This window comes from Macaca fascicularis, chromosome 13 (assembly GCF_037993035.2).
Source record: "Macaca fascicularis isolate 582-1 chromosome 13, T2T-MFA8v1.1".
Taxonomy (NCBI): domain Eukaryota; kingdom Metazoa; phylum Chordata; class Mammalia; order Primates; family Cercopithecidae; genus Macaca; species Macaca fascicularis.
The window spans coordinates 102,018,622-102,040,937 of record NC_088387.1 but is presented as its reverse complement, the minus strand read 5'-3'; the positions used below and the strand labels follow the sequence as shown (position 1 = coordinate 102,040,937).

The 22,316-nt window shown below is 36.5% G+C and overlaps 1 protein-coding gene across 38 annotated transcripts in view; it reads right to left on the bottom strand.

Moving 5' to 3' along the window:
* Positions 1-306: 306 nt before the first annotated feature.
* PUM2 (pumilio RNA binding family member 2) overlaps positions 307-22,316 on the bottom strand; it is a 106,319-nt gene continuing 84,309 nt past the window's right edge. For 23 of the 38 annotated variants that reach the window (XM_065527357.2, XM_065527351.2, XM_045369727.3 and 20 more), the window contains 8 exons: positions 14,818-15,085; positions 11,961-12,090; positions 10,218-10,352; positions 7,178-7,315; positions 6,364-6,489; positions 6,011-6,132; positions 4,968-5,160; positions 307-3,313 (listed from right to left, as the gene is read on the bottom strand). In XM_065527357.2, the coding sequence (XP_065383429.1) occupies positions 3,182-3,313; positions 4,968-5,160; positions 6,011-6,132; positions 6,364-6,489; positions 7,178-7,315; positions 10,218-10,352; positions 11,961-12,090; positions 14,818-15,085 (1,244 nt within the window). In that variant the 3' untranslated portion in view covers positions 307-3,181. The remainder of the gene's footprint in view (positions 3,314-4,967; positions 5,161-6,010; positions 6,133-6,363; positions 6,490-7,177; positions 7,316-10,217; positions 10,353-11,960; positions 12,091-14,817; positions 15,086-22,316) is intronic. The other 15 variants (XM_045369729.3, XM_074012271.1, XM_045369721.3 and 12 more) reach the window with 1 other exon arrangement.

The window sequence follows — 22,316 nt, the reverse complement described above, 5'->3', positions numbered from 1 at the left end:
CAAGGTCAGGAGATCGAGACCATCCTGGCTAACACGGCGAAACCCCGTCTCTACTAAAAACACAAAAAAAATTAGCCGGGCGAGGTGGCGGCGCCTGTGGTCCCAGCTACTTGGGAGGCTGAGGCAGGAGAATGGCGGGAACCCGGGAGGCGGAGCTTGCAGAGAGCTGAGATCTGGCCACTGCACTCCAGCCTGGGCGACAGAGCGAGACTCCGTCTCAAAAAAAAAAAAAAAAAGTTTTCCTTATGTCAGAGTAAACCTGAATGGGCAATCAATCTTAAGTTATAACTGAGGTACAGAGGGGTATTTTATCTAGAGAAAAACACAAGACCAGGTTTATTTCATACAATGTTATTCACACATTTTTCATTTTCTAATTTATACATAATATACAAAGAAGTGAAGTTAACATTATTTCATATGAACCAATAAGAGCCAGGACTTAGACAAACTGGTCCAGAAACAATCCCTATCAAAAGGAGACACTCAAGAGTAAGCCTAGGTAGTTTCTGCCCAATTGTTTCTTTATTCTGAAATGTGATTTTCAGATTTTAACAAAATTTCATGCGAACTTACTAAAAGGTAAAAATTGGGGTGGGCACCCAAAATGGCAGACTGTAAAATTTCTACAAGAAAGGTATTTTTGTAGAGCAGGCCTGAAAGTACTGGGAAGATTGGGTTGTCAGCACTGGGACACATGGGAATATCAGGACCCCAAGGAGAGGGTTTAGTTTCTCAATGTAGTATCTCTACTTGTCATTTTCTAAAATTGCAGATAATGCCTGTGCCAACAGAGGGCGAGGATGAAGGAAGACTAAGAATTCAACTGTACAAAGACAGGAAAACCATTACCAATCTCCAACATGACAGCTTTGATCCTGAAACCATGGGCTGATACTGAGAACAAAAGTTCGACATGGGCTGAAATACTCTGAGGTTGGTAATGTAGGAAAAAGTGAGAGAGTGGCTTTGTGTGGGTTTAAAAAATATGAAACACACACAAGGCGTTGCTGCAGTGACTGGGACAGGCTGATGACCCAGTGTGACCATGAGAAGGAACGGAGACAAGTGTTTGGATTTAATGGCCTCACCAAGGAATGTTGGGTTAGAAAACTAAAATAACTAAACACCAAACATGAAAAAGTATGCCTGGCATCCCCAAACTTTATGCCATTATTTTTAGGTTCATAATATGAATAACTAAGTGATAAAACCTTTAGATTCCATATTGTGCTCAGAAGATTGCTTTTCTTCTGCAGATCTCTAGTAAAAAAGATTTCTTCCATATTCAGCTGACAGAGATAGCATGTTCATTTTAGTTTTCAGCACTAAACATAACTGGGTCAACATAAATGTTTATACAAAATACTGACTTCAACAAAATACAAAGCACTTTCTTTATCTTTCAGAAACTGAATATACACAGCAAGTTTTTTTCCAAAATATTTTCATAGGCAAAGGATTAAAAACGATTTTAATTATACACATATGGTCACAATTTTGCCTTAAAAAGATTGTTGGGAAATGTACATAAGGCCGCTTGTAAATGTACATCGTGTTACTGTTATGTCTTATGTCCAGAGAAAAAAATGTTATCATACAGATTTGCTCTTACTTGGGAGTAGGCTATTCAAAAATACAGTACTCTTCTGTACAAAGAAAAAAGTCACATCACATTTAATAAGATGAAAAAAGCATTGGCCTCCATGGTAACCAAATATCTCAGTCCAATACTTTCTATTATGCACAATACCCTGACTTCAATTGAAAGTGATCCAAATTCTAGCATGTCCATATTAACAGTCAACAACTATGTTATAAAACAAAATGATCTCACAATAATAAAAAGAAAGCTGGTTCATACTTCTGAAACCATATAAAGATAAAAAATTTTTAAAAAATCACTCTCGATTTGGAGAAATAAATTTACATTATACAACACTATATTGCCAGGTCAAAGAGGGCAGGGACGTAAATGTACACTAAAATGCAAATGTATCCCAAAAAGATAAAACAAATTCCATTTACAGCATGAAGGTTTACAAATGTACACCTGTACAACCAAGGAAAGCATCACTACTAAATTAGCAAGGCTTTTATAATAAACATTGAAACAAGATTTCCTTTCAAAGTGTAAACTTACATCTATTACTACACACACAATGCATATATTTATAGAAAGCAAAAAGAGCTATCTGAATATGTAATCATGCTTAAATGCTGAGCTATCAAATTCACTTTTCAGTGGCCCCTTTTCATCTCTATCTGGTTCCTACTTTCTGCCTCTATGAAAAAGCAAAATAAAGCTCAACACTTCCTCAACAAGTCTGTAATTCTATAAGCAAAACAAAATACAAATTTCCACTCTTTCTCATTGCAAACCAAACTGAAAAGTTAGTAAGTGACTTAACTTTTCATTTAGTGCACTAAATTGGAAATGTCACCATGATTTTGTATTTCTTAACTCTTACAACAATTACATATGTAAGTATATACAATATTTCTGTACATTGCCAGAGACATTTTAGGGCAGTAATTGTATTAAAACCACATCTACTGTAAATAATGTTAAGTTCTTTTCATCTCAAACCACTTTATTCTTGTCTTACTTGCTCGTTATTTGCATGATAGTTTGTGAATTATCAAAATACAACTTAACTTTTTAAAATATTAATAATATTTATGCAGTTGATTGTTAATCTGTTATAAAAGGTTTCACGCAAAGGAAAAAAATAAGGACTATAATTCTATATACATCTCTATAAACCTGTTGTGCTATGGGGTTGTAGACCTACCAGACTGTGAGCCAGTTTATTAAAAGAATACTGTACTTTTTCCTTTAAAAACTATTTTTGTGACTTTACAAGGTAAAAATTTACAAAATATGTGACAGCTTTTTATTTTTGATACAGTTACATCATATACAGGCATTCTGTGCTTTGCCAGCAATCCAATCTGATAGGTCTCCACTCAGGGCTGAATATAATTTATAATTCATCCCCCACCCCCCAAATATACACAAGAACCTTAAAAAATTTACAAATGGATGAATAAAGTCAATAAATAGTTTTGCTTTAAAAAAAAAATTGAAGATTCATAGTTGAGTTGTGTTTTGATAATTCACACACAAAAAAATTCTTTTCACATGGTTAAATTATCTTCTTTCTCGTGCTCCTGTAATTTACAGCATTCCATTTGGTGGTCCTCCAATAGGTCCTAGGTCCGGGCTATTCTTCAAATAATACTTTTCCAACTTGGCCAATATATGCTTCCCATATGTGTATTTGCGCAAAGTAGTAATGTGAGGTCGAATCTGAAAAACAAATAATCTGCTTAGAAAATGTAAGTCATTTTACTTTCTGATTTCTTAAAAAAAGCACCCCCAATTTTGGGTAATTTAGAGGAATAATTGCAATTAAAAAAAATTTAAATCCAAAGAAAGCCACTTTTTGCAAAAGCAGTTGTGATCCGCTCAATCCCTCCAAACATCTGTTCTCAAAATTGTTCAATGAATAAAACACTACATCTAACTATGTCACATGGAAACAAGCAGAGGCCCCAAATATAGCAAGTTACCCCGTAATTCCACAACCAGGAATTTATTCTACCAAAACAATTACAAAAAGACTTTTGTACAAAGCACTACTGATAACAATTAAACAATTAGGGACAATCCAAATATAATAAATATGATACCAGTCAAATAAATAATGTAGCTGTTAAAAATAAGATTGCAATTTTTTATATTCATTAGTTTACAGCAGAAACACTGAATTAAAAGATAGGTAGACACTTAGAGGCCAGTACTTTGGGAGGATAAGGTGGGAGGATCACCTGAGCCCAGGACTTTGAGACCAAACTGGGCAACACAGTGAGACCCCATTTCTACAAAATATAAACAGAACTATGAGCGTGCATGCCTGTAGTCTCAGTTACTAAGGAGACTAAAGTGGGAGGATGGCTTGAGGCAGGAGGCTGAGGCTAGAGTCAGCCGAGATCACACCACTGTCCTCCAGCCTGTGCAACAGACACCCTGTCTTGAAAGAACAGAAGAAAAAGAAAGGAAAACTTACATCAAGTTGAAGAATGAATTTTAAAAATCAGAAGGCCAAAACACTTTTATAGATGGAAGGAATCCTAAGATATCATTTTTCTCTCTATATGAGGAGAGGATCAAAGGGGTTATGTAATTCGCTCCATGTTTTGTAAATGAATACATTAAGATCAAGAGTATTCAAAATAAGTGTTTCTTTCAGTGTTCTTTGTAACAATGTTTTCCTGCTGCAATTACTAATTTCTTAAAAAATTACTAGATTCTAGGAGGAAGATACAGAGAGGAAACAGCTTAAAGGGAAACAATTATGAGTTAGTGCTACCCCCCACAACATAAACACAAAATTCTACTTGCACTGGCATGAACACAGACCACCGTAGCCTCAACCTCCAGGACTCAGGCCATCCTCCCATCTCAGCTGCCTGAGTAGCTGGGACCACAGGCATGTTTATCATTATACTCAGCTAATTTTTAAATTTTTTGTAGAGATGGGGGTCTGTTGCCCAGACTGGTCTTGAACTCCTGGGCTCAAGCGATCTCTCACCACAGGCTCCCAAGTAGCTAGGACTAAAGGCTTGCACCATGACGCCTGTCTAACTTTTTTTTTTTTTTTTTAAGAGGCAGGATCTTGCCACGTTGCTCAGACTGGTCTCGAATTCCTAGACTCAAGTGATCTTGTCACCTCAGCCTCCCAATCTGCTGGAATTACAGGCAAAAGCCACCATGCCTGGCGTGATAACCTTAAGAATAAAAATGGAAACCATACCAATATATCTGCCAAAAGATATCCATCAATTTTAATTTTTTCCTCCAGTTACAAAATACAGGAGGAAATGAAAGCCCAAGGAGGTTAAATGTGTAGCCTAAACATAAAGACAAAGAAAGTTATCTGAGTGTTATATCCGGTTATTACCTTGTGCATGATTATCTTTCTTTGAGCAGGTTCAGCCATATCAATCATCTTTTGAACCACATAATTGGCATACTGGTCCTTCATCATGGTGTATAAGGCACTGTGAGGACCATCATTCTGGCAGCAAACCTCGTCAATCAGTAAAGCTCTCTCAGCACGGGAGGCATGAGTAACACACTTTTCTACTACATTGCTAAAAATTAAAGCAGATAAACAAAGCTTTGTTATTTTTTTCTGTACAGCAAAATTTCCTTGACTTTTGAAAGAATTTTCTCCAATGCACGATAAAACGGAAGTCAGGATGGGATTCTCTTGTCTTATGATTACTTTTATTTTATTTTGTTCTTTTTTTTGAGACAGGGTCTTGTTCTGTCACCCAGGCTGGAGTGCAGTGATGCTATCACCGCTCACTGCAGCCTTGACCTCCCTTGCTCAAGTGATTCTCCCACCTCAGTTTCCCTCACAGCTGAGACTACAGGCATGTGCCACCATGCCTGGATAATTTTTTGTAGAGAAAGGATTTCCTTCTATGTTGCCCAGGATGATCTCAAATTCCTGGGCTCAAGTGATCCTCCTGCCTCTATCTCCCAAAGTGCTGGCTGGGATTTACACGTGTGAGACACTGCACCCCGCCAACTACTTTTATAACAGAAATTGGTATCACGGAACGACCTACATAATTTTGACATCCACAAGTTTAATTATGGGTCTCTTAAAATTGTACTTCAAAAAAAGGAAACCAGATCATTAAAGCTGTGAGGTTTTCAAGAACATATACTAAATAAATCTGCATTTCCAGTGTTGGGAAAAATTATTTTCCAAATACAGATTTCAAAAATGAACATACATGGGCAAAACAAATTTGTTACTTTTTTTTTTTAAATAAAAGCAATGTTCTATAGATGCATTTTAGTGACACCAAAAAAAAAAAAAAAAAAAAAGACTATAGTTTAATGCTACGCTCTACATGTATTTCTGTGATAACTAATAAAAGTCAATGAATTGAAAGAATTGACCCCTGAAATTACAACGTATCCCAATACCTGGCAAATTTGTGTTGACTCAGGGCTAAAACCTTTCCTCTGATTTCGGAAACAATTTTGCTCTTGTCTTCAGGTCGACCGTGTTCCAGTACATGCTGAATAACATAATTGCCATACTGATCCTAAGACAGATATTTAAAAATTACTTTCCCCAAGTCATTCCTTAAGAATGATTATTCTTTAAAGACATGTTAACCATTTCGTCTAAAAATCCAGTAGTATAGTTAGGAGAATACAACCGGCTTTTGTCTCACTCTTTCTATAGTGTGTTTAATAACAAACTATATTTCTTTTAAAAATTAAAACAAGTTCCAAAAATATATAAACATTTCAAATTATTAGGTAATGTATACCTGTACCAACTGCTCTGTATGTTGGTGGAGTTCTTCTAAGATAGGTAAGGTCTGTTCTGCAGTGCAATGTTCTAGGATGCGCTGAATTACCCTACAGCCATAAGGATGAGTTGAAAGCACAAATACCTGAGGACAATTAGAAGAATTAAAATTTGTATTCTCTGACATTTTTGCACAGTTCTATGAAGCAGACTGTTTTTTTCTTTTTGACACCTCAAAGTAATGTAAAACAGAAGGGTGATGAACTCATATTTAATATGACTACCACCATGTTAGCAAAGACTGGAGAGTGGGGACAGGGAGCACCCCATTTAGGAGCTGAAGATATTTTGATCAAAAGGAATCTAATCAGAACTTTACCTGAACCTGAGTTTATGTAACAATGGGAATGAATGGGTGAAAAGAGAAAGGGTAATTTGGCATTAAGAAATATTAATTACTAGGGTATTAGTTACAAATTGCTGTATGTTTTCTGTCTTATTATACAGTCTTAAGTCTTTCTCCAAACCTCCTTCCCTTCTCTGAGTAAACCTGATAACACTGTTGGGTATAAATAAAAAATAATTCTAACAGTGATTACTTTTACTTCTTGAAGTAATGTGATTAAACTCTTATTTCTGTTTTGTAGCTTCAGAAAAATGAAGCTATCTACTCACTATGAAAGAGGAAGACATTAACGTACATTTACTGTTTTGTATCCTATTTTTGTACACAAGTGCTGGGTATTATCTAGTGACTTACAAAAAATGTGTTGATACTCAAAATTCTAAAATAATGCCCTGCTAACAAATTATAAGCCAAAACTCAAACATACTTGTCCTTTGAAAGCATCAATGATGAACTGCAGTGACTGTGGCTGAACACATTCGATACATTTTTGTACAACATGGTTTCCATTCTGATCTTTCACACATTTGAGCACATGACCATCCAGCTCCTTTACCATTTCACTCTGCAAAAGACAGGATGTTATTTAAATAATTACCTAAAACGAGAAAATACTAGTATATTTTATCTCAGTATTAAAAAAATATTAAAAATAGTATATTTATCTCAGTATTAAAAATACTGAGATGGGAACAAAAATATATTTAAACATTATTTCCTGTTTGTCATGAGTTTAAATATTTTTCTCTTGCAGTATAATTAGCAGAAACCATTGAAAAGTGAAAATTACTAAAACATACTGCAGGATTACAATGTAAATGATCTACGTTGAAACAACGTAGTGATGCTGAATTTGCTGTATTTAAACTGTCTTCACCGTGTAAATCATCTGTTAGTATTTATCGGTGGTAACTAACATGACTAATCTAGAATTCTACACTTCTGCCTTACTTAGTACCACCTCCACCACCAAGGCAATTATTTTTAATGGCTGAGTGAGTTTATCAAATACATAGAAAAGGGTAAGAAGTTGATGACTACTTACGGGCTATGTGATTTTTACATAGTACCTCAATAATTCCCTAAGGGAAGAATTAATGTCAGACTTCTTTGTTCTTTTATAAAATGCTGTTACAATAAAGTGCTTAGGGGCAGGTGAGGTGGCTCACACCTGTAATCCCAGCATTTTGGGAGCCTGAGGCTGGTGCATCACCTGAGCTCAGGAGTCTGAGACCAGTCGTGCGACATGGTCCTGGCCACTACCAAAAATACAAAAAACTAGCTAGGTGTGGTGGCGCATGACTGTGGTCCCAGCTACTTGGGCGGCTGAGGTGGGAATTCCTTGAGCCTGGGAGGCAGAGGTTGCAGTGAGTTGAGACTGTGCCACTGCACTCCAACCTAGATGACACAGTGTGACTCCATCCCAAAAACAAAACAAAAAAACTGTAAAACTTCATATAGCTTTTAATATTGATAAAATAATCTGTGTGCCTTATTAGAGCAATAAAAAATAGTACTGTGGAGAAATGGAGTACACATACTCAGTCTAAAGGTATTCACATTTAAAATATCTTTCACCCACAGGACTTTCAACTACATTTTGAAGCAACTGCGGTGAATCCTGTTAAGTCAAGCTATAATACAGATGTTTAATTACGAACTAAAATCACTGGGTGCGATAGCTCATGCCTGTAATTCCAGTCCTTTGGGAGGCTGAGGTGGGTGGATCACTTGAGGCCAGGAGTTCAAGACCAGCCTCGCCTTCATGGCGAAACCCCATCTCTATTAAAAAAATACAAAAATTAGTCAGGTGTGGTGGCGCACGCCTGTGGTCCCAGCTACTCGGGAGGCTGAGGCACGAGAATCAATTGAATCCAGGAGGCAGAAGTTCCAGTGAGCCGAGGTCGTGCCACTGTACTCCAGCCTGGGTGATAGAGTGAGAGACTGTCTCAAAACAAAACAAAACAAAAAAGCCTAAAATGGACTAAATTACAAAATAAAACATGCTTAAGAATCCAAAGGCTGGCGAGGTGGCTCATGCCTGTAATCCCAGCACTTTGGGAGGCCAAGGTGGGTGGATCACAAGGTCAGGAGTTCAAGACTAGGCTGGGCCAACATGGTGAAACCTCCTCTCTACTAAAAATACAAAAATTAGCTAGGTGTGGTAGCGCGTGTCTGTAATACCAGCTACTTGGGAGGCTGAGGCAAGAGAATCGCTTGAACCTGGGAGGTGGAGGTTGTAGCGAGCCAAGATTGCGCCACTGTACTCCAGCCTGGGAGACAGAGCGAGACTCCATCTCAAGGGGAAAGAAAAAAAAAAGGAATCCAAATACTGTTATATTCATTAACTGTATCAACAAAGACTTACTCCTAATGCTTTTATTTTTAAATATCAGACATTTAAAAAATATCTATGCCAATTAGAAACTTGTGGCAGAAGTTTCTAAGCTTTTAAATAATTAAATGTGTTTATATTTCTCCATTGTCACATACCTTAAAATTACTGTAAAACTCAGAATTTCCTTTGGAGGAATAATAGTATTTTCTCACAGATTTTAGTGCAGTGATGAATATATACACATATATAGCCATCCATCCATATATTACTATTTATTGAAATTTACTTTTATTGTATGAGTCAAAGACAATCTCTTTCCAAACTTAAACTACCATTATCTTTTAAGAAATAATTATTTCCTTCAGTCTTATGCTTTCATTGTAATAAATAAAGCATGTAGTCAGAAAACTGTACTGATTTGGGGCTATAAATTTCTTATTAAAAGTCTGTTTAATCTTATACAATAACCCCATTAATTAGTGTTGCTTCACAGTGTATTTTAAAAATATGGTGGATCAGCATTTATCTTCATCCCCTACTCTCAATATTCTTGTCTATTTCAAATGATTTAAAGCATTATTTTGATCAATAATTCCTTTATTAATGTAAAATATTTAGACTTTCCATCCAATAACACAGAATATTTCTCATTTATGTATTCTCGTTTTTCTCAAAAAATTATACCTTTTTAAAGAGAATTCTTAAGTTACTTTTTTGCTGGGCTATATATTTACTTAAAAAAATTTTCATATATATAAATAAAACTGACATATAGTAATGCTATTGGTTTCAAAAATTTTCTTATAATAGAAACATTAGACACCATCAAAATAAACACTGGAAAATAGTAACATGCATTCTCACATTGCAGAAAATCAAGCAAGCAAGTAGTAATAAAAACACTCATCATTTAACATTCTGCTTGCCACATAGGTGCTAAAATATCTTCATTTAGAAATTATCTACTTTGTGACTTCTAATTAGTAGTGTGCTATTTAGGACACAGTAACAATATTTTAGTCTAGTTGTGGAAATATTTAAGTCATTTTACTTCAAGATTATTGTAAGATTAAAAATGTAATAATTTAAAAATTGAATAAAATAATACAAAAATTTTGTCTTAACTTACAATTACCTGCTGGTCAGAAGAAATAGATTCTAATGCTTTCTGAATAACGCGGCAGCCATACATCTGCAAGGCTAAGGGTAGAACATGACCACGAATACGAGTAGCCAGGGCTAGTTTTTGATCCAGACTCCCAAACTGACAGAAAAGATATAACATTAATAACAAGTGACCTTAATATTGCTTTGTTGAACTTGAGTAAGGCAGTGTTTGCAGTCTATTCAATCTATTAGTAATTATGTAGGGCAGGGGCTTTAAGGTAGAAGCTAATTAAGATAGACCAGGAGATGTTTGCAATAATAATTTTATTACTTTTTTGGGTTAAGTCTTACTACAATTTCCTTATTACTAATATGTTAACTACCTTTTAAATGTAACACTTTTAAAGTGAACATTTTTACAAAACCCTTCATCTTTAATATATAACTTTCTTAGCCACGTATTGACCACCAAAACTCTCACCCAGATAATCATCAAACTACATTCTGATATGATTGAGGAAAAAAACTTTTAAGTCAAGCTACAACACAGATGTTTATAGATTTAAAAATTGGCTAAACTGTAAAATAACACATATCTATAAATCTAAAGACTGTAGTGTTATTCATTAACTACTTCATCAAAGAGTGACTACCAATGCTTTATATTTTCAAATATGAATTGGGATTAAAAGGAAATTTTCATTTAAAGTGGTTCATGTTAACATTTTTTTTGTGACAAACTATGTCATTTGAACCATTTCTAGCTAGGTGATTCAGTAGCATTAATTATATTCACATTGTTGTGCAACCACCATCACTATCTGTTTCCAAATCTTTTCCGTGGCCTCAAACACAAATGCTGTATCCATTAAACGGTAACTTTCTAAACCCTTCTTCCTCTAGGCCCAGTAAGCCCTAATCTTCTTTATGCCACTATTAGTTATTCCAGACATTTCATACTGGTAGATCAGTATCAATGTTTGTCCTTTTGTGTGTGGCTTATTTCATTTAAGTTAGTATATTCAAGGTCCATCCATGTTGTAGTATGTATCAGAACATCATTCCTTTTTATGGCGGAATAATATTCTACAATGTACACATATACCACTTGTATTTATCTATCTGTTGATGGACACTTGGGCTGTTTCCGTCTTTTGGCTATTGTGAATAATGATGCAATGTATACTGGTGTTCAAGTTCCTGTTTTCAATTCATTCTGGTATACCCCTAGGAGTACAATTGCTGGGTTGTATGGTAATTCAATATTTAATTTTGAGAAACTGCCAAAGTGTTTTCCATAGCAGCTACACCATTTTACATTTCCACCAGCAATTTATGAGGGCTCTAATTTCTCCATATCCTCATCCACATTTGTTATTTTCTGATTTTATGTTTTTTGATTACAGCCATCTTAGTAGGTATAAAGTGCTCTCATTGTGAGACTGATCTGCATTTCCCTGATTAGTAAGGATGTTGAGTGTCTTTTCATGGCCTATTTGGCCTTCTGTATTATTTTACATAGAGAAATGTCTGCGCAAGTCTTTTGTCCATTTGTCATTTGGGTTGTCTTTTTGTTGTTGACTTTTAGGAGTTCATTATATATTCTGGATAAAATGTTTATCAGATATATAATTTGTAAATACCTTACCCCTGGCTTATTATCTTTTTTATATGAAAATGATTTTAACCAACTTTCAGAGCTTTTCTTAATATCAAGTATACAACAGCTGGATGGGTGGATATACAAATATGCATGAATCCTTACCTCAAAAAACTTCTGTATAACATAGTTGCCAAAAACATCAGTCATTAATTGATAGGCTGCTTGCAGAATTTCATTAAATACCATCTGTCGCTCAGCTGGAGTAGCTCTCTCTAACTTTTGCTGTATGAATCTACATGGGGAAAAATTTTAGTATGACAATATGTTTTTTAACTCTTACTTGAGTATTATACCCTACCCTTCCACATATATGCACTGCAAGTTATTTCCAGAAATATTAACATACTTTATATAGTGGACAGCTAACTTACAGCAAAAAGAACAAAAGTTATATAGCATTTCTTTGTAACACTTTATCTACTAGAGTGACAAAAAACTTGGATTTTTATCTTTCCTAGGTTAGTTTGGTTACATTATAATCAATAAGAAAATTACATACATTTTGCTGCTTATTCATTCATTTTTTGTAATATACCAATGTATTACTAAACATCTAACTTTTAGAACATAATAAATGAAACCCTTAGAAGTAAAATTCTTCCAACATGAATGAATTCCTAACCAAGATAGCCATTCTGGGTGATACAAGGCTCATTTGTCACTCTGAAGGAACTGCCAACTAGTCATGCGTTGCTTAACGACATTTCAATTGACAATGAGCCACATATACAATGGTGGTCCCATAAGATTATAATGGAGATAAATTCCTATTGGGTAGGAACTGTCATAACATCATAGTACAATACATTACTCAGGTGTTCATGATGACATAACCCCACTGCACTGTCAGTTTATAAAATTATAGTATGGCTGGGTGCAAGTGGCTTACCCATGTTATCTCAGCACTCTGGGAGGCCGAGGTGGCTGGATCACCTGAGGTCAGGAGTTCGAGACCAGCCTGGCCAACATGGTGAAACCCTGTCTCTACCAAAAATATAAAAATTAGTCTGGCATGGTGGCAGATGCCTGTAAGCCCAGCTACTCAGGAGGTTGAGGCAGGAGAATCACTTGAACCCAGGAGGCAGAGGCTGCAGTGAGCCAAGATCATGCCATTGCACTCCAGTCTGGGTGACAGTGAGACTCCGTCTCCCAAAAAAAAAAAAAAAAAGTATAATACATACAATTGTGTACAGTGCATATCTGATAATAAACAACTGAGTTACTGGTTTGTGTATTTAGTATACTTTTTATTGTTATTTTAGAGCGTACTCCTTCTACTTGTTTAAAAAAAAAAAAAAAAAAAAAAGCAAAACACCCTCAGGTAGATCCTTCAGAAAGTATTCCAGAAAAAGGCACTGTTATCATAGGAGATGACAGCTCCATGGGTGTTGCTGCTACAGATCTCCTAGTGGAAGAAGACATGGAGTTAGAAGAGAGTGATACTGATGATCTTTACTCTTTATAGGCTAATGTGTGCATTTGTGTCTTAGTTCTTAACAAAAAGTTTAAAAAACCGATAAAAAGAAAAAGTCTCATAGAATAAGCATATAAAGGAAACATCTTTGTACGGCTGTACAATGTGTTTCTGTTCTAAGCTAAGTGTTATCACAAGAGTCAGTAAGTTAGCTCAAATGTTACAGTAAACTCAGCCTGGGCAACATAGTGAGACCCTGTCTCTAAAAAAAAATTTTAAGTAATTAGCCAGGTGTGATGGTGCATGCCTGCAGTCCCAGCTAGTCGGAAGGCTTAGCTGGGAGGACTGCTTGAGCCCAGGAGGTTGAGGCTGCAGTGAGTGATGATCATACCACTGTATTCCAGCCTGGGCAACAGAGTAAGACTCTGTCTCAAAGCGGGGAGAAGTTACATTAGGGTTAATTTATTATTGAAGAAAAAAAGTTTTAAATAAATTCAGTGTAGTTGAAGTGTACAGTACAGTGTTTATAAAGTCTAGAGGAGTGCAGAGTAACATCCTATGTCTTCGCATATACTCACAACTGACTCACACACTCACTCACTCACTCACTCACTCACTCATCCAGAGCAACTTCCAGTCCTGCAAGCTTCATTCACAGTAAGTGCCCTACACAGGTATATGATTTTTAAATCTTTTACACTATAGTTTTGCTGTATCTTTTCTATTGTTTATTATGCTTAGGTATACAAACACCATTGTTACAAACGCCTACATTATTTAGTACAGTAACATGCTGTACAGATTTGTAGCCTAGGCGCAATATACAGAGTAGGTGTGTAGTAGGTACACTCTGTAATGTTCACAGAACAACACATTTTCTAGAATGTATCCCCATCGTTAAGTGATGCATGACTATATAGAGAGACAAAATTTGTATGCCATCTAATCTAAAACGACTTAAAAACTTGAGGTTTACCTTAAAGCTATAAAAAGAGAAAATATCTTAAATTTATTAAACGTGTTACAATTCTATTTTCCTTTCTAAGCTATCTTGACAATGTTAATTCAGATGTATCTCTCATGTATCACATTCGTTTTAATGTAAAAAGGCACCAAATTTTCCTATAACAAATGTGAAATATTTCAACCTAAGCCAAGTCACACTGAATACCAACCTATAATGCAGCACAAAGGCATTTAACATTGCTTGCTGTATTTTTTAAACACACGAGGGTCACTTAAGCCCACAAATGTAATACAGAGCTGATGTAATCAAAATAACCCAATGAAGGGGGCCCTGCTATATTCTCATCATAACAATATTCACACTATAAAAAACCGGAAAACTATAAAAAATTAAAACCTGTATTTTTATAATTTATCCCAACATGAAAGAAAAAACATACAATCCAAACTGAATTTTAGCTCTTAAAAGCTGCCAATTTTAATGCAGACTGGGCTAAGGATAGTTCAGAAAAATTTAAGCTTTTATAAGGTAGCAGTTTCCAAAGCAAAAATGAAGTGAGAAATATCATAATCACCTACCTAGAACCATGCTGGTCTTGAGAAAACTCAACTATATGTCCAATCAAGTCTCTAAGTTGAAGGTTCGGGAAGCGGTTGTTTCTGAAATCTTCCAATAATCTACTGCGGCCAGAAGGCATAATATCAGACCTATTATACCGAAGCCGGGAAGGAGGAAAGAGCTGGCTGCTGGAGCTAAATAGACTGGAAGTGCTTGAAGCACTTCGATATTTTGCTTCTGCTCCAGGTGCTGCAGAGATATATCGACCACTACCATTTGTCAGTCCTCCTACAACAAAGCAGCTATGGTCAGCAAGTATTTTTGACAAGTTATTCCTCAAATAAAATTTACTTTAGCTACAAATTCAGTCAATAAAGAAATATTTCCCCCCACTAATTCCTACTTGTTATGAAAGAAAATTAAAATTGGGAGGGGAAAATCTCACCCATATACCTCATGTATGTGGCTATATGATAAAGAGACTAGAAAACATGAGAAAAATAAGTATTTGTTTTTCAGCAGCTTAGTTTAGAACTTAATTATATGATCTAGTGTCATATGCACTCTTATCAATGCCAGAACACTGAAACCACCAACACAATTTTCAGTTACATTAACAAGCAAGTTTAAATTGCTAGCAAACTTACATTTTAAGCCACTGAAATAGACTGAAATTCATTAACATTATTAACACAATAACACTGACTGTTAAATCTGTACTTTTTGCATTCGGTCATATATACTTCCATGTAAAGATAAATCAATTATTAGTTAAACCACGGATGGTATGAACTTTAAAAAGCCACAATATTAGGTAATAAATCTAAATTATACACTATTTTAAGATTTAAAATTTTTTATTTAAAATATTTGACATAAGGTCGGGCATGGTGGCTCATGCCTGTAATCCCAGCACTTTGGAAGGTCGAGGAGGGCGGATCATGAGGTCAGGAGTTCGAGACCAGCCTGGCCAACATGGTGAAACCCTGTCTTTACTAAAAATACAAAAATTACTCAGGTGTGGCGGCGGGCGCCTGTAATCCCAGCTAGTTGGGAGGCTGAGGCAGGAGAACTGCTTGAACTCAGGAGGCGGAGGTTGCAGTGAACCAAGATCACACCACTGCACTCCAGCCTGGGTGACACAGCAACACTCTGTCTCAAAAAAAAAAAAAAAAAAAAAAAAAAAAAAATATATATATATATATATATATAAAATGTATTTTAATATATAGTTATATATGAGAATGACATAAAGCCACTATTTCACAAACCAGAGTATTAATCAACAGCAGTTATTATTCCTAGAGCCTTATCATTTACAAATGAATAAAAAACATCTTTAACTTATGTTCCATTCCAAGAAAGAAAATCAAAGAGCAGTCAATAGAAATAAAAATAAATACATGCAGGAAATTTTAAAAATTACAATTAACAGTTTAAAAGTACTTGACAGTGTCCTTTTAAAAAAGAAAAATGTATAGATAGTTGTAAAATACACATTAGTGGAGTTCAGAAAAACAAAATGCACTACCAGCATCATGCTATTATTATATGCAAACTCTATGCAGAGTAGTACTATATATACAATCCAGGCCACAGGGTAGAGATGGTCCCAAGGACACACTGTCAGTGCAAAGCTAAATGGAAATATTAGAGGTTGAAAAGAACTACAAGGACAGAGAGCAGTAAAATAGTCAAATCCTGGAGGGTAAATTGGGTTAGAACATTCCTCTTTCACTTTCTGCCCCTATTGTCCTAACTTTACTTTTCTTCATTGAACTTCCCATTACATAGCATAACATGCATTTATTTATTTGAATCCCCAGTACCATCTCCAATACAAGAGCCATAAAATTACATTAATCTACATGCTAGCTACCTGGTGCCTAGAACAATGTCTAGACCAGCCTGACCAACATGGTGAAACCCCATCTCTACTAAAAATACACAAAAAATTAGCCGGGCGTGGTGGCGTGCACCTGTAATCCCAGCTACTCAGGAGGCTGAGGCAGGAGAATCGCTTGAACCCGGGACACGGAGGTTGCAGTGAGCAGACTGTACCACCGCACTCCAGGCTGGGTACCAGAGCGAGACTGTCTCCAAAAAAAAAAAAAAAAAAAAGTATGTAATTTAACAAGCTATCTTACACACCAAAATCTCTAAGATCAAATTCTTGTTTGGTCTAGTTATATATAACTATCTCAGCACCCATTTATGATATTCAAAACGCTCAAGATTTCAGTGTTTCAATACGGTCTCAAGACTGCCAGTCTTTCCGCTTCCATTATTTGTTTACATATTTCCAACTGTTCATAATAACTGATCACTAGCCCATCTGATTCTTTATAATTGGGTCCTTATCACATCCTGCACAGCCACTGGGTTTTCTCTAGCATCCTTGTCCTTTCTGAAGGGCAGGGGTGCTTTGCTTATCATTTCAATCTGGTTAAAATTGTTTTTTCTTAATCAGCTGACTTTCAGATTCACCAATCCATTTTTATACACACCAACTGTATTTTTCCTTTCAAAGTCCATTTTGATGTCACTTTATGATAAAAAACCTACAGAATCCGGATACAGTATATGCTCTTAGATCTTCAACCTAGTTTTCAAGTCATTACTCCAAACCTATTTTTCACACAAATTTCTTAGTAGTACCCTAACTGTTCATACCCCCCGCCCACTTACTCGTTACTATTTCTTATCATTACCTCAAACATACCCTTAATGCATTAAAGATTTTCGACACCAAATTCAAAACACATACTCACCCCAGGAAATGAAGAAGCCGGTTTTATTTGGTACCTTCCAAATATCCTGCCAATAAGCAACAGGAATTTCTCCCGTATCTAGGTATTCTTTGATTTAAATTCTATCAGCTCCTAACAACAGAACTCCTGTGCACATGGTTCACAATATCTATCTAATACTACACTGTCTTGAATTTTAAAAAACCTTAGACATTCAGTTCTACAAGACTAAGTGGCCTTCTCATGCACGAAATTCACAAATTTGGTGGCTCACGCCTATAATTCCAGCATTTTTGGGAGGCTGAGGCAGGCATATAGCTTGAGGTCAGGAGTTTGAGACCAGCTTGGGCAACATGGCAAAACCCCATCTCTACAAAAAATACAAAAATTAGCCAGGAGTGGTGGTGTGTGCCTGTAGTCCCAGCTACTTGGGGAGGGTGAGGCAGGGAGGATCACTTGAGCCTGGGAGGCAGAGGTTGCAGTGAGATGAGACTGTGCCACTGCACTCCAGCCTGGACAACAAAGCGAGACCTTGTCTCAAAAACAAAACAAAACAACCACCCCCACCTGCCCCCCCGCAAAACAAACAAACAAAAAAAGAAAAGAGAAAAAAAATATTATTCTCCAGAAACTAATTCACTTTCACCCAGGGAAGCATATCTTTTCTCTTATAAATAAGTAAGTATGTAAAACCCAATTTAAAACATACATTAGACATCTTAAATTTCGTTATCTAAATATTGAAAGCAGGTCATCTAAAATATCTGGAGATTGAGGGACATTCTATAAAACAGGCCTATACCCTTTAAAAATGTCAAGGTCATAAACAGAAATAGTTCAAGAAAAGAGCAGTGATGAAAGTAATCTGTGATCCTCAATTTGACAATGGACCCCCAAATCAATCTCCCTTTCTCTTTCTTATAAAGGTAATCAGTGAGGTAAGTAGCAAAGTTTGAATAAAGTTGGCTGCTTTGATTAGTGGTTTATCAGTGTTAATTTCCTGACTTTAGTAATTGTGGTTTTATATGAAAACATATACTTACTGTCAACAAACATACACTAATGTATTTCTGAGTAAGGGACATCATGCCTGCAACTTCCTTTTTTTTTTGAGACAGGGTATCACTCTGTTGCCCAGGCTGGAGTGCAATGACGCAATCTTGGCTCACTGCAATCTCTGCTTCCTGGGTTCAAGCGATTCTCCTGCCTCAGCCTCATGAGTAGCTGGGATTACAGGTGCACACCACCATGCCTGGCTTGATTTTTGTATTTTTTTAGTAGAGACGGGGTTTCACCATGTTGGCTAGACTGGTCTCAAACTCCTGACCTCAAGTGATCCGCCCACCTTGGCCTCCAAAAGTGCTGAGATTACAGAGGTGAGCCACCATGCCGGCCCACCTGCAACCTCCTTTCAAAAGTAAGCCCAAATAGTGTTGTGGATGAGGGGAAGAAGACAGGGAGAGAGAATCATACAGCCAATGTGATAAAAGTGGCAACATCTGGAAAACGTGGGTGAAGGGTATAGTTTTGCAATTTTCCCATTAGTTTCAAATTATCCCAGAAATAGTTAAAAACACACACACAAACAGATCATCATATTCATACTTCTGCTGCTGGTAGTCTAAAAGCAGTTATCTTCTTCACCAAAAGTATTAAAGAGATAAGGTCTTTTCATTTCATCATTCAGTCCCCACTACCATTCATGACTGTTTAATCACTATCTGCCTAAGAGTGTATATAGGACATGTAGATCAGTACTATAATTTCACAGATGAGGTCACTATGGTCCAATGGTCCAAAAGGTATGGGACATGCAGCTAGTCAGCCAAGACCCTTAGGCCAGAGCTTATCTCACATGACAGTGTGCCAATCTTCTGTGCTATTTACATCTTTCATGTTCATTCATGAGAAGTTAAAAATAAAGGCAAACACAATTTTATTAGTAGAAATAACATGACTTTACAGGTTTTCATAATTTCTGAGAAGTCTGTTTTAGAATCCTTCCCTATTAAGTATCACAAGTCAAAGAGTATTAAAAAATACAGTTGTCTTTCAGTATGCATGGGGGATTGGTTCCAGGACGCACACAAAATACCAAAAATCTGTGGAAGCTGAACTCCAGCAGTTTGGCCCTATGTCACCTATGGATATGAACGGCAAGACCTCCGTATCTACAGGTTCCGCCTCCTAACCAAGGATGCAGAATCTGTGGAGATAAGGCAGGTCCTCTGCGGGGCAGGGGGTAGTGGGAGAGACTGTAAGTGAAATAACCACAAAATAATTAAATCTATCTAGCCTTCATTTTTCATTGTTTTCTACCCTCTGGGATTGGAAAGACAGCTACTCAATCTATCAGGCCTGTATATTCTTCTAAGAATAGAGATTCCTGACCCTTACTTAAAACATACATAATTACTCCTTCTGGATAAATTAAAAAAAAAAAATCTACCTGAAAGATATTCTGATAGAAGAGTATGGGGACTAATTAATTAGAATAAAAATAATTTAATGTTTCATTTTACAACAGATTTTCAACTACTAATTGCAAATAAAAATGAAAATAAGTATGCCCCACGCGGTGGCTCAGGTCTGTAATCCCAGCACTTTGGGAGGCGGAGGTGGGCGGATCACTTGAGGTTATGAGTTCAAGACCAGCCTGGCCAACGTGGTGAAACCCCGTCTCCACTATATATATATATATATATAAATTAGCTGGATGTGGTGGCGTACGCCTGTAGTCCCAGCTACTTGAGAGGCTGAGACAGGAGAATTGCTTGAACCCAGGAGGCAAAGGTTACAGTGAGCAGAGACTACACCACTGCACTCTAGCTTGGGCAACAGAGCAAGACTCTGTCTAAAATAAGGGGGGGGGGCGTTCCTGAAAAGGATACAACTACACATAGGCTACTAGGTAAGAGTTTATTTCAGAAGCCAAGGCTCTGGAAATCACAATAAATGGAAAGATGATAGCTGCAGTAGCCAAAGAATCAAAGATACAGGAGTAGTAGCTGGGAACGTCTAAAATGAGGACAGAGTATTGTATAGCATTTAGCTACTTCTACTCCAAAAAGAGGGCAACTTAGTACTTTTAGTTCAGTATTTTCTGATTACTTTTCAAAACTATATGCATGTTGCTTGGCTTTAGTGGGAAAACTTAAAAGTAAAGTGGGGGAAGACGGAACAGTGCTTCTCAATATGCACACCAATCACCCAGGGATCTTGAAATGTTTCTAAATCCCCACAGTTGGTACTACATGCTAGTCCTTAAATGTCCATGGCATACAGTAATTAACTATTTTGTTGAAAAAGAAAAAGGCAACTATCTGTGAGCCTAGCTCACATTGTTATCTGCACATTAATATGGTCGTGTATACAATAACTTTTTAAAAGGTAGCTACCATTTGTTGAAGATTTTGTGTTGGATACTGTGATATGCAAATTTTGCGTAAAATGCTGTATTGTGTTGTAGCCTCCAAAAAGTCAAGTTTTTATAAATGTTGTAAGCCATCCAACTGAGGACAAAAATTTTTTCTATTATATGGCTCAAAGTTCTTCCAGCTTCTATCCCATTACTTAACTGGCTAAGACTTTGGATTCAGACTTGGGAAATCAGGCGGCAAACGGGACAACAGTCCCCCACCAAATACATATTCAAGTTTTAACCCCCTGTACCTGTGAATGTGACGTTCTTTGGGGAAAGTGTCTTTGACTAGTGTCCTTGTAAGAAATGGAAAATTTAGAGATGCATGGGGAGAATGCCATGTGATGATGGACACTGATACTGGAGTGACGTATCTATAAGCCAAGGAACATCGAAGATGGCCAGCAACTACCACCAAAACCTAGGAAGAGACAGAAAGGGTTGTCCCCTAGATCCTTTGGAGCATGGTCATGCTGACATCTTGATTTCAGATGTACAGTCTTTAGAACTGAGTTGAATAAATTTCTATTGTTTGAAGCCACCTAGTTGTAGTCATTTGTTACAGCAGTCCTAGGAAACTAATACAAATGTCACTTTGTTTTCTTTAATTCAACAAAATCAATCATATATTAGCTTGAATTTTTTTTATTTTTTTTTTAAAGAGACGGAGTATGGCTCTGCCACTCAGGCTGGAGTGCAGTTGCACGATGTTGGCTCACTGCAACCTCTGTCTCTGGGTTCCAGCAACTCTCCTGCCTCAGCCTCCAGATAGCTGCAACCACAGGCGCATGCTGTCATGCCCGGGTAATTGTTTTGTATTTTAGTGGAGACGGGGTTTCATCATGTTGCCCAGGCTGGTATCGAACTCCTGAGCTCAGGCAATCCACCCGTCTTGGCCTCCCAACGTGCTAGGATTACAAGTGTGAGCTACCGTGCCCAGCCTAGCTGGAATACTTAATGTCATATACATTTAATATAGTTCATGTACACAGAGTGAATGTTAAAATAAAAATATAAAACAAGGTACAGATAGGTAACATTTATTTCCAGATTAATATATAAATGACTCAAATCTATGGGGCAATTTCATTTTTTTCCCTTCAGAATTTAAAATTTTTTGTGTGTCTATCACATTTAAAGTATAAATCGTTTTTTATGTTTCTGAAATTGGCAGGTGGTTGCACTATTATTTTATGATACATCATTTGTAACACTGCTGTATGAGAATGCTATCCTCTTCCAACAGCCTATGAAGCAGACATACCGCCATTTTACTTGTGAGACAACAGCTTAGAGAAGCTAAATAACTTATCCAAGAAAGCACAGCTAATAATTAGGCTGAATTTTT